This window comes from Bison bison, unplaced genomic scaffold (genome assembly GCF_000754665.1).
Source record: "Bison bison bison isolate TAMUID 2011002044 unplaced genomic scaffold, Bison_UMD1.0 scf7180017864068, whole genome shotgun sequence".
NCBI lineage: Eukaryota > Metazoa > Chordata > Mammalia > Artiodactyla > Bovidae > Bison > Bison bison.
The window spans coordinates 5,630,611-5,647,763 of NW_011494640.1; the positions used below are offsets into that span (position 1 = coordinate 5,630,611).

The following is a 17,153-nucleotide window of genomic DNA, read 5'->3' on the forward strand; positions in this document are numbered from 1 at the left end:
CAGTCCAAGGGACTCTCAAGAGTCTTCTCCAACACCACAGTTCAAAAGCATCAATTCTTCGGCACTCAGCCTTCTTCACAGTCCAACTCTCACATCCATACATGACCACAGGAAAAACCATAGCCTTGACTAGACAGACCTTTGTTGGCAAAGTAATGTCTCTGCTTTTGAATATGCTATCTAGGTTGGTCATAACTTTCCTTCCAAGGAGTAAGCGTCTTTTAATTTCATGGCTACAGTCACCATCTTCGGTGATTTTGGAGCCCAGAAAAATAAAGTCAGCCACTGTTTCCCCATCTATTTCCCATGAAGTGATGGGACCGGATGCCATGATCTTCTTCTGACTGTTGAGCTTTAAGCCTACTTTTTCACTCTCCTCTTTCACTTTCATCAAGAGGCTTTTTAGTTCCCCTTCACTTTCTGCCATAAGGGTGGTGTCATCTGCATATCTGAGGTTATTGATATTTCTCCCAGCAATCTTGATTCCAGCTTGTGCCTCTTCCAGTCCAGAGTTTCTCATGATGTACTCTGCATATAAGTTAAACAAGCAGGGTGACAATATACAGCCTTGACGTACTCCTTTTCCTATTTGGAACCAGTCTGTTGTTCCATGTCCAGTTCTAACTGTTGCTTCCTGACCTGCATACAAATTTCTCAAGAGGCAGGTCAGGTGGTCTGGTATTCCCATCTCTTGAAGAATTTTCCACAGTTTATTGTGATCCACACAGTCAAAGGCTTTGGCATAGTCAATAGCGCAGAAATAGATGTTTTTCTGGAACTCTCTTGCTTTTTAGATGTTTGCAATTTTGGTATCTCTCAAGGAATAGGTTCCAAGGAATGAAATTGCTTGGTCAAAGTGAGTTTTTTATAGTCAACTTATTTCACATAAATCTTTTGCCCTCCAATTTACTTACCACCATCAGGAAAAAAAGTGCATTTTCTCATCATTCTGTCAAGTGTTTGCCTTCTGGTTGCAAAGAACAGGTGTGAATTTAAAGTTGCCAGCTGCACGTCTCCTGCCTTATTTATGGAAGAAGATGGGCAGAGAAAAGCAAATGTATTAGAGTATGTGTGGTTCAAGTTCTGACTAGTTTCCATTCCTTAGTTTTTCAGATCTATGTTGAATCTTTTCTCTAGGCTTGATTCTTTAACTTTTGATTGTGGAGATATGCATGCCTTATTTTAATAAAGCCTCTTTTTCTTTTTTGGCTTTAGAGTTTTAACAAGTCCTGCCTTAGTTATAAAAATGAGAGTAGAATAGCCTTTGTCACAAGCAGTTTCCAGCTCAGTAAGGGATATTGGCACGTAGGTGATTATTGAAGTCAGAGAAATATTTCTAGTAATGGCCTTATGGATGTGGGCTTTGAAGGCTGAGGAAGCACTTGTAAAACATAGGGTACACGTCAGCCACGTTTGTCTGTATTTCAAAAGTAGAGTCATTAGTTACTTCCAGAGTAGATTTTAGTTCTTTTCTGTTCTTCTTGGTACTTTGTTCATTAGTAGTAGGTGTTCAACAAAGACTAGTGTTGAAATAAGGAGATTTACTTCCTTGGCATTTGTAGGTGCAGAAGTGTCACTTTCTTTTATGGACATGGTCATCAAAAGGTGATTGCCTGGAGTGAAGGCAGAGTTAAAATAGGGCCCAGTTTAAATGGGTATGCTACAGGGATTATGCTGTGGTAACAAACAGCTCCTAAACATTAGTTTATCATCTAGCTGTTAGATTTGTTCATCCTGGGTTGCTTGCAGGCTCTGCTCCATGTCCACACTTTCAGGTATTTGGGTATCACTGCTCTGGTGGCAAGAGAAAGTGCTGAATTGCTTTCTGACTGTCCAAGGCTTCCCTCAAGTGATCCATTTCCACCCATGTTCCCTTGACCAGAGCAAGTTACATGGCAGCATGTAATTTCCAGGTGGTTTGGCAGGTATTATCCTACCGTCTGCCTGGAAAGAAAGTGGAATATTTGTAAACAGCACCTGTTAGCTATCAGAGCTGTTAAACATCTATACCAGACCGTTTATTTCCCTCAGTTCTGCTCAGTGCAGCATGCCCGTATAGTTGTGTGTTCTCTTCATTCTTCTCCCTGATTAACCAGTATGGATGCCTTTTTAAATATTCGTTTTTTGATGTTCCTTCCATCTTTTTTGGTCCTGACCTTTGCTCAGTCAGATGGAAGCTTCTTCATCTTTGGGAGGAGGGAGACATGTTAAAGGGAGACATGGTGTGATGTGAAAACGACTTTATTGTTTCTTATGATTAAATTGAAAACACTTCAAACAGTTTATACTAGAGTTGTCCAGGTAACTTGTCATGTACTCCTCTCAGTAAGGGCAAATCTTACAGCGTAATTATTCACTTTGAGTTTCACCAGCAGAAGTGCATGTGCACACACTCTTCCACTTCTTGGGCTACTTTGGTAATGCTGAGAAGGCTGGTGTATCCCCTCAGACCTTGGGCTGGGAGGCAAGACTGACAGTGTTGCGTTTAGCGTGGTTGTTACGGCCTCAAGAGGAACAGAGGCTACTTTTTTCTAGGTAGAGGTTATACACATTGGATTCTTTATTTCTTGGACCAATAGAGAAATATTTTATATATTGTGCAATTTTCCTTGCATTATAGATTATTTGCCTTTAACCATCAGGTGTGAAATTTTTTCCAGCTGTCACTTCTTTAAGTATACTGGAAGCCTATAAGCCATCAGCTGCCGTGGATTATTTCATATCTTCACTGACGGTTTACTCTGATTCTTCTGTCCCTCAGTATTGAAGGAATCTGATGTCCCTCACCACTTTTGGCAAATACTTTCTCAGTCTCAGAATGCTTTCGTAGAAGAGAAGAATGCTTTTCCTAGAAGAGTTATCAGTGCGACTAAACATATATATATACAAATGTTTCTTCAATAATTGAACAGCAAGTTATAATGTCGTATGTGAAAGACTAGAGCAGGGCGTGGCAAACCCTCTGCAGTATTCTTGCCTGGAAAATCCCAGGGACAGAGGAGCCTGGCGGACTACAGTCCATGGGGTCGCAAAGAGTCAGACATGCCTGAAGCAACTTAGCACATGCAGTTGTGTCCAACACTTTGCAACCCCATAAACTGCAACACTGCAGGCCTCCCTGTCCATCACCAACTCCCGGAGTTTACCTAATTCATGTCCATTGAGTCAGTGATGCCATCCAACCATCTCATCCTCTGTTGTTGCCTTCTCCTCCTGCAATCTTTCCCAACGTCAGGGTCTTTTCTAATGAGTCGGCTCTTCACATAAGGTGGCCAAAGTACTGGAGCATCAGCATCAGCCCTTCCAGTGAATATCAGGGTTGATTTCCTTTAGGATTGACTGGTTTGGTTGTTTTGGAGAAGCTCTTGAGAATCCCTTGGACTGCAAGGAGATCAAACCAGTCAATCCCACTGTATAGTGTGTATCATATAATGTAAAGTATCTTTTCTTTGATGCCCCTCTAGTATCTTGAATTAGGAAGTATATAAAATGCTTGCCTACACAGTCTAGAAACATTGATACAATGTATGAGCATTTTACAAAGGTAAAAATAAACAAGTAGAAGGAAAACAGTTGATAACAAAGTACTTATTATCTCAGTAAGTAAATGCTTGGGTACTTGATGCAAGATGACACTATATTCAGATGCTTGCATCTGTATTTTTGTTGAATTTGACAACTGCCAACAACAGACTTCAATTCTGTAAGCAGCATTTTTATTATAAACTTTTCCAAACTGATGCATGGCTCTTGATAAAGCTGCAAAAAAAAAAAAGAAAATACAATCTTGTTGATTCCCATTCATTCCTGGAAAGCTTCAAGTATGTAGTAAGTAAAGTCACTCAGTCGTGTCAGACTCTTTGCGACCCCATGGACTGTAGCCTACCAGGCTTCTCCATCCATGGGATTTTCCAGGCAAGAATACTGGAGTGGGTTGCCATTTCCTCCTCCAGGAGATCTTCCTGACCCAGGGATTGAACCCGGGTCTCCCACATTGTAGGCAGACGCTTTACCATCTAAGCCACCAGGGCATTACTAAGTATGTAGAGGACCATGCAAAACAAATCTAAGCTGAGAAATTAATTATAAGCCCATTTTTCCCTTAGGTCATGATATCTTCTACCTCTGGTGCTTAACTGCTAAAAATGCCAATAGCACCACTGTTCCTCAGATGTTTTGAAAATACTCCCTAGAAGAGGAACCACTGTTTTTTTTTTTTCCTCTTTTTTAAAGACACTGTTTTGTTAAAATAAATAAGGAGTTCTATATTAGAGAATTTTTGGAGCTAGCATTTTGCCATAACTCAACATAGGAACATTGGTCAGACTACTTCTGTTTTGTGACTGAAATAGAAACTAGTACATTTTACAGGAGACATTAGTGAGTTTTTTGTTTAAAGTGTTTTGAATGAACTTTCCATCTTGATGATTGAAAATCAGAGGCTTATTTATAACATGCGTTTTATAGCATTATAAGCAAGCATTTAATTTATAGAAGATAAAACTAAATGTTATAATTGTGCATGTAAAACGTAAAGGCATAAAAATGTCTGTGTGTCTCTATGGACATACACACGTTTGGAGGTGTAATTATATACCAAATCATTTCTGTTTGGTAACATATATGCTAGCACAGATAATAATTTCAAACAGAATCTGAGACCTGTAATACAAGGAATTAACTGCTGCTACTGCTGCTAAGTCGCTTCAGTTGTGTCTGACTCTGTGTGACCCCATAGACGGCAGCCCCCCAGGCTCCTCCGTCCGTGGGATTCTCCAGGCAGGAGTACTGGAGTGGGTGCCATTGCCAGCTGCTTGTAATGAGCCGCTTTGCTCGTTTTGCCTACGATTAGATTAGGAATGTGCTCTTTGCTCCCAGGTTTTGGCCCCTTTTAGACTGAACCAGAGTTGGTTTCTAATCTTCCAGGATACCAAAGATTTTACTCTAAAGCACAGAAAAGTAAAGTCTCTAGAAAACAATCACTAGAGTTTGCCGGAAAGTCACCATGAGGCATTTGAAACTTGGTTTCAAGTTAATCTTGAAAGCATACAACCAAGAGTTGATAATAGCATGCCCTTTTGCAGCATAGATTTCTTTAACCTGAATTTGCCCACATCCACTTGGAAATGATGTCAGTATGCTGTGGAAATCGTGTTGGTTCATAGGCAGTTTTTTCTGTAGTGTTAATATATGCACTTCAGTTGGGACAGACATTTCAATTAAGAGAGTAAGATTTGGACATATATGTCGCTCTTAAAAAATACATGGAAATCGTGCAGAAATGAGTTAAAGAAATCATTTAGTGCAAGAAATAGCTGGTTCAGTGGTTTCCAGAACCACCACACTTTGCACTGCTTAACACTCTCAGGAAGCTCAAAACCATTTATTTACTCTCCTATATTTATAAAGAAGGAAAATGAGAAAAAGGAAGTCTTCCCCAGAATTATATTTTTAATTTTGTCAAAGCTGGTCCTAAAAGAAAATACCTTAAAAGAGAAAGTACAAAAATAAGACTCTAATGAGTGGACCATCTGTGATTATTGGTGCAAATGTTAGTAGAGGTTTAATCTTTATTAAAATTGATGATGGTTTTGTTAGGACTCTAACTGCAAAATAATAACATAGGTTTGAATGCTGTGTTTCTAATCATATTTTCACTGTTAGTTTTAGTAGGTGATACTGCAGAGCATGAGGATTTTTTTTCCCCCCAGTAACATCCATAGGTTGAGAAGCTTCAGTCCCCACACCCATCCACCCACCCACCCACCCAACTATCTTGGATTCTAATTCACTAAAGGGCTCATTCTAGTGCTACTTAACAGTTTGTCCTGAATTTTACTGTCTTGCAAATTTGATTTATAGTAGGTATAAATTTTACAGATCTTAAAGAGATCATGCTTTTCAATAAAAATTAATATTAATCATAAACTTTGATAAATGAGGGAGTTGATAAAATGAGCTAACAGGCATCAAGACTCCTTTAGCACTGAATGCTGTTATATTCTCATTGGCTGTTCTAATTGGGCATTATTATTTTATGGAGATTTCTTTACAGTGTCTGAGCATTAACAATTTATAAATGGGCGTAATAAAATAGAGTCCCACTTTGGGAGGGCACACATTGTTACTTATGGTAACCATCTGGTTGCCTACTCCTCTTGTGGTAAGCCATGGACCAGATCCAGCCTGCTGCCTGCTTTTGTAAATAAAAATTTGGTTAGAACATAGCCATGCCCATTTGTTTATATGTTATTTATACCTGCTTCTGTGACACGTAGTACCACCACAAAACTGGAAGTATTTACTACCTTTTACAGAAAATGTATTGAGACCATGCTGAACAATAGTCAGAGGGTCGTCCCTGGTGGCTCAGCAGTAAAGAATCTGCCTGCAGTGCAGGAGATGAGGGTTTGATTCCTGAGGCTGTGGAGAATCCTTGGAGAAGGGAATGGCAGCCTACTCCAGTATTCTTGCCTGGGAAATCTCATGGACAGAGGAATCTGGCAGGCTGCAGTTCGTGGGGTCACAAGAATCGGGACACAACCAAGCAGCTGAACCATCACCACCAAAGAATGGTCAGAAAGACATAAAGATCACTATTTTGTAATATTTAAAAAAATTTTTTTCACCAGGCCTCAGTGAGAATATCACACCTAAAATAATTTTAGGAAAGTTATTAATCCAATAAGATCAGTATGGGATTGAAGCCAGTTTTGTGAGCCTCACTTTCTTGAATGATTGGACACATTTTCTTTCTTTTTCTCCTCCTCTCCCTTCTTTCCCCTTCCTCTTTCATACACATTGAGACTGCCTGCTATATTCTTTATTTCCTTGATGATGAATAAGGACGTGAAAACTGCAGGAGTGGGTTTGGGTGGCTATAAGTTTCAATATGTTTTAAAACCAGAGAATGATTTATTTGGGTGGAGGAAAGGAAGACTGCTACCTCTACTGTGTGATCAGCGTAGGTTAATGTTGGTCAGTTTCTGTTGACAAAGAGAGTTACTGATACTTAGGAATATATTATGTCTTTTTTTTTTTTTTCTGGGATTGACATTTAAATACTTAACTACTTGAACATTGTCACAAAGTTGTCTAGCTTTGAACTGATAAGATTTTCTTTTAATATGATCTTAAAATTTTCAAGGGATATTTAAATTTTACTGTGACATGAATTAGAAATTGTGATTCATTTAAAAGATACAGCAAACTTTAAAAAAAATAAGAATGTAGAGAACCTGAATGACATAATTTATAAATATTATTCCATGGATAGTAAATTGTATTCCATGGATAGTAAATTGTATACCTGAAAACAATATTTTACTTTCCTTTTTAAAAAGTAACTATGAAGTGATTTGAGAATTTGCTCAATCTTAACTCCTTTAAAAAAGAGTTGTTGTTCAGTTGCTAAGTTGTAACTGTTTGTTTGGGACCCCGTAAACTGAGCAAGCCAGGCTTCCCTGTCTTTCACTATTTCCTGGGGTTTGCTCAGACTGGTGTCCATTGAGGCGGTGATGCCATCCAATCATCTCATCCTCTGTTGTCCCCTTCTCCTCCTTCCCTCAATCTTTGCCAGCATCAGGGTCTTTTCCAGTGAGTTGATTCTTCACATCAGGTGGCTAAACTATTAGAACTCTCATATCTGAAACTAGAAATGAAACAAAAACAAAAGCAACTTTTGGAAACTAAATCTCTTGGTAAGAAACTCATGGGATAAAGCAAAATATCAGTCTGCCAGTGTAAGAATATCTAGGAAAAATAAAGACTAAATTACAATATATAAAATTCTACACGGTTCAGCTTGGATACACTCAGAAAATACAACAAATACCCTGGAAGGAAAAATCATCAAAGACTAAGATACATGAAAGCCTATAGATTACTGTAGTTATTTAGTAGTTGATCCAGTTAAATGTTTAGAGAATACTATTGTGTTACGGATTAGAACCTTAAAAATGAAAATAATAGTATGAACCTGAGAAATATTCACTGAGAAGCTAATGTCATATCTTCCTTCAAGAATCCAGTATTGAGTTCTTCTTCAAAAATGAAAGAAAACAAAGACACTGAGACTAGAAACCTTAGATCAACTTTTTGAAGAGATGATGGAACATATATGATACATTGAGAACTGTATGGCATCCTGGTACATTTAGATGGAGTTGTCATATGAGGTGTTGAGTGACTTATTTCTAATTCCTTTGAGATCATGTTCAAAATGAGACTTGAAAAAAATTTTTTAAACAAAATAAACAGCTTTAGTATTAATGAAACTTTGTTGCTCTCATTAGAATATGCTCTTTTATGTTATTTACATGAAGGATGGATCTTGGCCATGAATTACATAAGTTGAATCTATTAACCTTAATATTTCTCCTCTGAAACACCAGCTTTTCAAGGGTGTATATTCATGCATGCTTCTTTTGCTTGTGTAAATCTCATGTGACCTTTGCCAGAGGTTAAGAAATCTTAACAACTGAAAAGTTTCTTCATATCCCTCAAACTTGCTCTTAAAATAGTGCAGCATCAGGATTTGAATTATTATAAATATAACCTAACCATGTATCAGTGGTACAATTGTTATGAATGTGTTTGGAATATTTTGTGGCAAATTCTGTATCTCTAGGACTTGGTTTTGGTGTACTTTATACTAGTTAGTGCTTTAAATTCATAGTAAATATCACCATTGATTTCATGTAAGCTTGTTAACTGTTTTTAGTGCTTTTAATGATTTTATGTATAAAATCAGTTTGAGAATTGACTCTTATCTGCTTCTGCATTTATTGTGCGAACCTGAATTACAGTGTACAAATTGGTGATCAGTATAATTGTAGGGATCACAAATTGCATTTTCTGTAAACCCTTTAAGCTATTATAGTTACATTGTCTATTAAAGGAGTGTTTAGATCTAAAGCCTAGGTTTGTGTTTTGCAAAAATTGGACATATTTGAATATCTTAATTGCTGAAAATTCATTATTACTTAAGCAACTGTAATATTGCTATATGATATTAAGCAACTGGTTATAAAAAAATCTTAACTCTTGAGTATTGAGGGGATTGGTTCTAAGAGGTAATTTCTTTGGCCAGATTTTTTGATAGAATAATTGATTATAGAAATATTTGGGAAAAGGATAGGATCAATAATGAATTGGGAGGCTTTTTTTGTTTTTATGAAAAAATATTTCACTTTCAGTGTGTATTTGCATCTCCTTTTCCTGATAGATTTCTGTTTTGGTTTTCTGCTGACAGGTCACATTTAGGGCAGGCAAAACATAAGGGATATAGCCCTCCTGAGAGTAGAAAATCTAATTCTAAGGCACCCAAAGTGCAGTCTAATACTACTTCTGAACTGTCAAGGGGACACCTTTCTAAAAGGTAAAACTTCACATTGCTTATCCATTTTTCAAGGCAGAGTTATTTGCATTTGAATCATTGCCTAATATTAAAACATACCAGGGTATGCCAAAATGTTGTGATATGTGTTTTCGTCATTCTGTGGGTATAACTTTTAGGAGGAACGGTGTATATCACCTCTGCAGTGATGTCAATGCAACATCCCTTAGGCAGTGCTTTTATTCTCCTTGATCAGAGACCTGCAGGTTTCTCCCTTTGCCTGAGTTTCTCCTTTTGCTTGACAAACCATTACAGGCATCTGCAGTGCCATTTTAAAATCCATTTTTCTTGGGTTTTTTTATTGTCAGAGCCATAGGTCAGTGATTTAAGATCTAATTGATAGGAGTCTTTAGAAAAGAATATAGCTGTAAATATTTGATACCACAGTAAAAAACTTTTTAACCTTCATTTTATAAATGTGTATGTTAATGCTTATTTACTTTAAGCTGTCACAAGTTGCGCTTGTAAACAGTATCAAGATTTTAGTTTAAACTGGTTCTGAACTACTAAAAAAGCATCATTTTTTTGGTAATCCTAATTTTTGTGTTGTGATTAGGAGTATTGGTGTCAGTCATCTTTCGGCTAAAGAATGAACCTGATTTTTTGATATTTTACCCTCTAAAGTTTCTCCCTGTCTGCCCCCCGCCCTTTATTTTTTTGCAGTGTTGAACCATTTGTAAGCCTGTGTTTGTTTAGTTACTGGACTTACCAGGAATACGTTAGCACTTAAAAAAAATCTTATTTCCATCGACTTGAGAAATTAATGTAAGTGTATTAGGACAGGTTTTATGATGATGGGCTGATACTAACTCTTTTCTCATCTAACCTCTTAGAAGCTGCAGTTCGTCATCTGTTGTCATAGTCCCACAACCAGAGGATCCAGACAGAGCCAATACTTCAGAAAAGCAGAAAACGGGGCAGGTGCCTAAGAAAGACAATTCTCGAGGAGTGAAACGCAGTGCTAGTCCAGACTACAACAGGACCAATTCTCCTAGCTCTGCCAAAAAACCCAAAGCACTTCAGCATACTGAATCTCCCTCGGAAACGAGTAAGCCACATAGTAAGTCAAAGAAGAGACACTTAGACCAGGAGCCACAACTGAAATCTGCACCGTCTCCATCCACGAGCAAGGCTCATACCAGAAAGAGTGGGGCCGCTGCTGGTTCACGGAGTCAGAAAAGAAAGAGGACAGAGAGTTCTTGTATAAAGAGTGCTTCTGTGTCTGAAGCCACTGGTGCCGAAGAGAGATCTGCAAAACCTACCAAGCTGGCTTCAAAATCGGCCGCCTCAGCCAAAGCTGGGTGTAGCACCATCACCGACTCGTCGTCCGCTGCCTCGACCTCCTCCTCGTCCTCTGCCGTCGCCTCGGCCTCCTCTGCTGTTCCACCAGGTGCCAGGGTGAAACAAGGAAAAGACCAGAACAAGGCCAGGCGTTCCCGCTCAGCATCCAGTCCCAGCCCCAGAAGAAGCAGCAGGGAAAAGGAACAGAGTAAAACTGGTGGCTCTTCAAAATTCGATTGGGCTGCTCGCTTCAGCCCTAAAGTTAGCCTTCCTAAAACAAAACTGTCTCTTCCAGGGTCTTCTAAGTCAGAAACATCCAAACCTGGACCTTCTGGATTACAGGCCAAATTAGCAAGTAAGTTTACTGGAAAGGTTTTTTTATTAAAGACAATTTCCTTTGGTTTGTCAGGTTTTCAAGTTGGGCAGTCCGAGGCAGTTTTAGATTTATTACTGTACTTGTGTCTGTACATAACAGTGTCTAATAATTGATTTACCCCATTTGGTTTTATGGAGATGGATAAGGAATGCTACCACCTTATTAGTAAATTGTCATATTTTAGTGTTTGTATCTTTATCTTTGCAGTGTTTGCTGCTTATTTTCTAATGTCAGAGTAGGACAGCAAGTTGGTTTTTCTCCTTTAACCAGAAACATAACTGCTAGTTATGAGGTGGTTATGACCACAGTTGGAGATCAAACATTCCGTTTTGGTATTGTACATTCTTGATGTGTGGAAACTCTGAGCTACTTTATTAGAATATAAATGTACCTTAGTTTTAAACCTCATTCATAGGTAATATTTTATGGCCTTTAAGGAGCTTAGTTTAAAAATGAATACCTCAAAAAAAAATTAAAAAAAAAAAAATGAATACCTCAATGTTACAAAGCACTGGGCTATGGCTCCTAGGTAAATGGGGGAGAATTTTGCCTTCTTGAAGCGTATAGTGGAGTAGAAAAAACTAATAATGTTTGACAATAATACATCCAAGCAAAGAAACTAGATAAGAGAAAGGTATCTTGAGACACTTCTTTCTCTCTCTCTCTTTTTTTTTTTAAAAAGAAAAGATCAACTTCAGGAAGCCAGATGTTCATTTCATTAGAACTGATTAGAAATGATAGGGACCCTCTTCAATTACGATTACTATAATGCTGAAGTGCCTTTTTTTTTTTTCCCCCTATTTTGAGAAATCTAAAAGGCACAAATACAGAGAATAATACGACACTTATCTATGGTTTTTAAAGCATTTAGTTTTTGTAATATTGAACCTGGAAGCTTGTTTTGACCATCTTTTTTCCTTTTGAGCCCTCTTGGAAAATTTCAGATCCATGTTTTGATATGCATAGACCATTTTTTGGTTTTTGGAAGATTTTATACTGTGTCTACTGTTGTTGTCAAAGTATCAGTCATATTGAATCCGCCTAACCTAGTGTTGAATCCACACTGTTAGCTCTGTATAGTTGAATCCTGCAGTCAATAAACTATTAATTCAGTTGATTCAGTATTAGTGAAACTTTGGCCAGAATACTAGTAGACACTATTTTAAAATTTTATGTTTAATCTGTATCATAGGGTTATTTGAAGGTAACCTCTTTCACTCCTAGGTCGTAAAAACTGTTCTATGTGGTATTTTAAATATGCAGTGTGTGCGTGCATGCTTAGTAGCTCAAATTGTGTCCCACTCTGCAACCCCATGGACTGTAACCAGCCAGGCTCCTCTATCTTTGGGATTCTCCAGGCAAGAATACTGCACTGGGTTTCCTCCTCCAGGGAATCTTCCTGAACTAGGGATTGAACCCTTGTCTCCTGCATTTGCAGGCAGATTCTTTACCACTGAACTATTTGAATTTGAATTTAAATATTGGTTGAAGATTAGGATCTGTATCTTAAAGTCAGAAGGAAATGAAAGGTTCAATAAAAAGGGACAGCTATTTGTCCACTGGTTCTGACAAGGCTTTCTTGAGAATTGAAGTTATTTATCTCCACCTTTATACCTATTCTTGTGTCTGCTTTTTTTTTATTATTTTTTATTTATTTTTATCTGCAGTGGATCCTCGTTGCCGTGCATGGGTTTACTCTAGTTGCAACAGGTTGGGGGGCTACTCTTCAGTTGCCGTGTGTGGTCTTGTCACTGCAGTGGCTCTTTTGTTGCAGGGCACAGGCTCTAGGCCATGTGGGCTCAGTATGGTGCAGGGGCTTAGTTGCTCTCGGCAGCGTGTGGGATCCTCCTGGACCAAGGATCCAGCCCACGTCTTCTGCATTGGCAGGCAGATTCTCAGTCACTGGACCACAAGGGAAGTCCCTTCTGTCAGTGGCTGACCAGCCAGATTCCCTTGGTTGTGAGGTTGCTCTCAAACAGAAAGCCCCGATGTGTTGATGTTGCCACTGTGCCATAATGAAACCAAGCCCAGATATGCTGCTGTACTCACTGCACATGATCACATCTGACGGAGTAGTTTTTAAAACTCACTTCATAATTGTTTTTCTTATATTCAGAAAATCTGTGTGTGTTCTGTGGTCACTAATATCACTTTCCCATTTTTATTGCCACTATCCTACTTCTAAGCTCTAATTATAGCCTAAGCTGTTGAAACAAGAGACGGGAACCAGCATTTGTTTCGCATTAAAAGTGCCAAGGATTTTACAAATGCAGTCTCATTTAATTTTCAGAAAAATTGGTGCTTGTTAATAGTTACTAAGGAAATTTATTCCAGGGAGGTGAAATAACTTGCCATAGTAACATATCTCCTAAGTGACAAGAGTTAGGATTTGAAGATAGGGGTATGTATGCCTATGAAACCTTTGTTTCCTTTGCTGTGTCACTTATTTTTTACCCATCGTTCTTTGTGTTTTGCTCTTGCAACCTGTTTGGATCATTAAGAGAGATGTTAATAATCCAAATAGGCTCTCCCAGAGGAGATGAACTTTTATTTGATCCTTCTTTACTAGTATCGATTCATCTTTGGGAATGAATAATACTGGTTGACCCAGAGATTCATATTATAGCATTAACTGCATGTTGGCTTCTTTACAAGTATTAAGTGAAAAATATTTCAAGATGAAATAATACCAAATATTTAAAGTGCTTCGTAGTGCCTGACAACTTTATAGTACTTATGTACTATAAACGCTGTGCTATGTCTCTTCACATATATATTCGTTCGTCAAATAACTGTTGTGCCTATTTTACAATGAAAAGGTTACCAACTTTCTCAGACACCAGTTTATGCGTATAGTACGTAAACAACGTGGATCATCTCATTTACCTGTGCTGTGTGTCAGGTAGTAATAGTCCCATCTTACAGACAAAGAGATTCAGGGTCAGTTCGATCAAGTTACCTGTCCAGGGTCACAGAACTACAAAGTGATAGAGCTAAGAGTCAAACCCAGGTCATGTGATTCCACAAAGTAGTTTAGGGTGAGATTAGGGTGCGGAGAACCGATAGATTGGATGAGCTCAATATAGAGAGGCTTCCTGGAGTCATCGGGGCAGGGGGAGTTTTAACATGATTAAATGGGTCACTTCAGGAGAGTACTGCAAGAGGATTGGCAGTATTTGATAATTTAATTTAAGAATACAGAGGCAAGATGAGGTATCTTAGAGGAATCCCTGGATTTCAAGTACTGTTATTTTGAGGAGAGAGAGCTCTTACTATGGAGCTAAAAATCCTAGATTTGAATCCTAGTTCTGCCATTTTATCATCTGGTATCTGAGAAAGTTGGTAACCTTTTCATTGTTAAAATAGGCACAATAGTTACTTGACGAATGAATATATATGTGAAGAGACATAGCACAACGCTTATAGTACATAAGAATGCGTCACTAAATTTAGGGTGTATAACTGAAATTGAGTGACTTAAAGCATTCAAGTACATTGTTCTGAGAATGTAGGATTGATACACATCCTAACTATTGATTAATTGAAGGTATGGCTACTTTTAGATTTGGAAGACCAAAAAATAGTTTTGTGGCATTGGCAAATCATTGAATTGTGTTTATGATAGCTACCTAATCCCTAGTCTTTGCAGAATGATAATATTCATTCTGATGAAGCAGAAATGAAAGAATGTAGGCGGAAACATTTGTGAAATTAAAATGCCATATAAATATGCAGTGGTGAATTTTGAATTGTTGTGATAGATTTGAAGGGCATTTGTGTGCATCAGGAATTAGTTTGATTTTTTTTTTAATTTAATATTAATCTGGAGGCAGAATCAGCTCCAGTGGTTACAGTCATTCAGTGGATGAGCAACTCTGGTGAAAAATTTCTGTAAGTTATCTAAAAAATGGAGTGGATATTTTGTGAGTTAGAAAGCATTCCAGATTTGGTACATTATTGATTTTCTTCAACTTTTAAGAATCCGTGAACCTGTTAATTTGAAGGTGATATGTTTCCTCAGATATAGGATTATTCTAAGATTTGGTTGGCTTCAGTAAAGCTTCCTGGTAAAGCAAATTGTTTCCAAATTGTAGGAATAGCAGTACTTACATGATGCTTTTGTGTAAAACCATTTGCCATGGCCAAATATTACTCAAGGAGATTCAGGATATGCTTTCATATCTTGAAAGCTGGAAGAATTCTTAAGGTGACTTCTCCTTAACCCATTATTTTATAAATATTTGATCACCTGTTACTTTGGGAGACAACAATGGGCCATGGAACTCACTTTGGAAATGATGTGTTTAGTCAGATCACTTACGCAGGAAGAGCTTTTCTGTTGTGCTGCTTCGGCAACTGTTGAACAAGTTTTGGGGGAGGAACTAGGGCGGGCAGGAAGACTAGAGAAGCAGCTACTTTGTGATGGGCTTCTGGAAGCCTGTGGCTTGTCAGCTACAGCTGATCAGAATGGCCCTGGGACAGAGGTCACCTTGTGTTAACTGATAGAAGTCTTGAGAATACCCCAAGGAGGGATAGTGTTATATGACAATTTTAATCTGCATGAGGAAACTTTTCTTGCTGTGACTTGTTTAACCTTAGCAGTCTTACATACTTTGTAGCATAAATGTGAAACCAGCGGGGCAGTGTAATGATACATACACTTTTAAAAAATATTCTTATAATATGCTGCTTAATCTGCTTACCTTTTCTTTAGGCTAATTTTTCAGTAATTTGACTATTTCAAAGTATATACTTACTGTCTTAATAGTAGAAGGTGATGGATGGCATAGACGTTCCTATAAGGAACAGTTTGTGATCAAATCTGGAGTTAATTATGGAATGTATTTATAGAAAATTTTAAGTTATTATACTTTGAGTGCCATATCTGTTTGTAGCTTCATTCCTTAAAGTGACCATCATGTGCACATTATTAATAACATAGCCATAGTTACTAGCTTATTTTCAGCTTGAGTTTCATATTCTTCTGTGACTTGCATGCAGCCTGTAGCCATTATTAGAACTAGACAAGAACCAGGCAGATGTCAAATTCTGGGAAGGTAATTCTGCTAAGATTAGGACTCTTTCCATCAGTCTGAAACAGGGTACTTTGAGTCTCTAGCATGGAGAGAAGAAAGAAGAATGAGTTGAGTGGGACAGAAGAATTTATTGATAAAAATAAACTCTTGGTTTTATCTAGTTAGGTTTTATAGGGACATACCTGCTGAGTTTGAAGAAAAATGAATTATCTTTTAGCCTGATGAGGTAATGAATGAGAAGCTTAAAGGGAAAAGAATTGAGTATTAAAAGAGTTTTATATATTATAAGGCAAGTGTTGAAGTAATTTAGTAGTTCTCATAGTTCTAAAATGTAACCAACCACATATTACCAATAGTGTTTTCTTAACATTTTTAAGGCTATAAAAAATAAATTTTAAAAATTAGTTGCCAGATATTAAAAAAAGGACTTTTAAATGGAAGCAAACATTATTGGCCTCTTTTAGGCTTGCATTCTTTTATACTCTGAATTTTAAACAACCTTGGTATGTATTTTTATGTACCAAGTCGGAATGAGGGTTAATTCAGCCAAATTGCTCTTTACTGAACTTACATATAAATCAAATGAAAGATGCTCTTTTGTATTCATGCCTCTGTATTCTGTAATACTTTGATACTTATGATTATGAAGTGTTTGTTACTAAAAATGAAAAATCCAGAAAAATACCAAAACATAACAAAGAAGAAAAAAAAAATCACTTAATCCCATCCCTAGGAACTCTCTCTTCCTGTGTGTATCTTGCTAACATTTTTTTCCTTCATATTAATCAGTACTTATTTTCAGTTTAAAGTCAAGTGATATAAAATTATTAAAAGTAGTATTCTTTCTGTTACATTGCCCTTCCACGCAGCTGATCATTTTGTGTTTATTTGTGTATGTATTAATTATGTGCTCATTGGTCTTTATCTGTTGGGATTTTTTCACTTTGAGCCCTAGTGTGTGCCTTTTTTGGGGAATTTACCCTGCCACTTTACCCACCAAACGCGTGCGGTACATGCTTTCCATTTCCCCGCTCACGATCGTTGCTCAGCTAACACTTGAGTC

At 37.6% G+C, this 17,153-nt stretch overlaps 1 protein-coding gene across 8 annotated transcripts in view; it reads left to right on the forward strand.

The window, feature by feature from the left end:
• Positions 1 to 17,153, forward strand: part of TRIP12 (thyroid hormone receptor interactor 12) — a 154,623-nt gene that overhangs the window by 49,734 nt on the left and 87,736 nt on the right. For 6 of the 8 annotated variants that reach the window (XM_010837012.1, XM_010837015.1, XM_010837013.1 and 3 more), the window contains exons 3-4: positions 9,254 to 9,379; positions 10,231 to 11,033. In XM_010837012.1, coding sequence (XP_010835314.1) covers positions 9,254 to 9,379; positions 10,231 to 11,033 — 929 coding nt within the window. The remainder of the gene's footprint in view (positions 1 to 9,253; positions 9,380 to 10,230; positions 11,034 to 17,153) is intronic. The other 2 variants (XM_010837019.1, XM_010837018.1) reach the window with 1 other exon arrangement.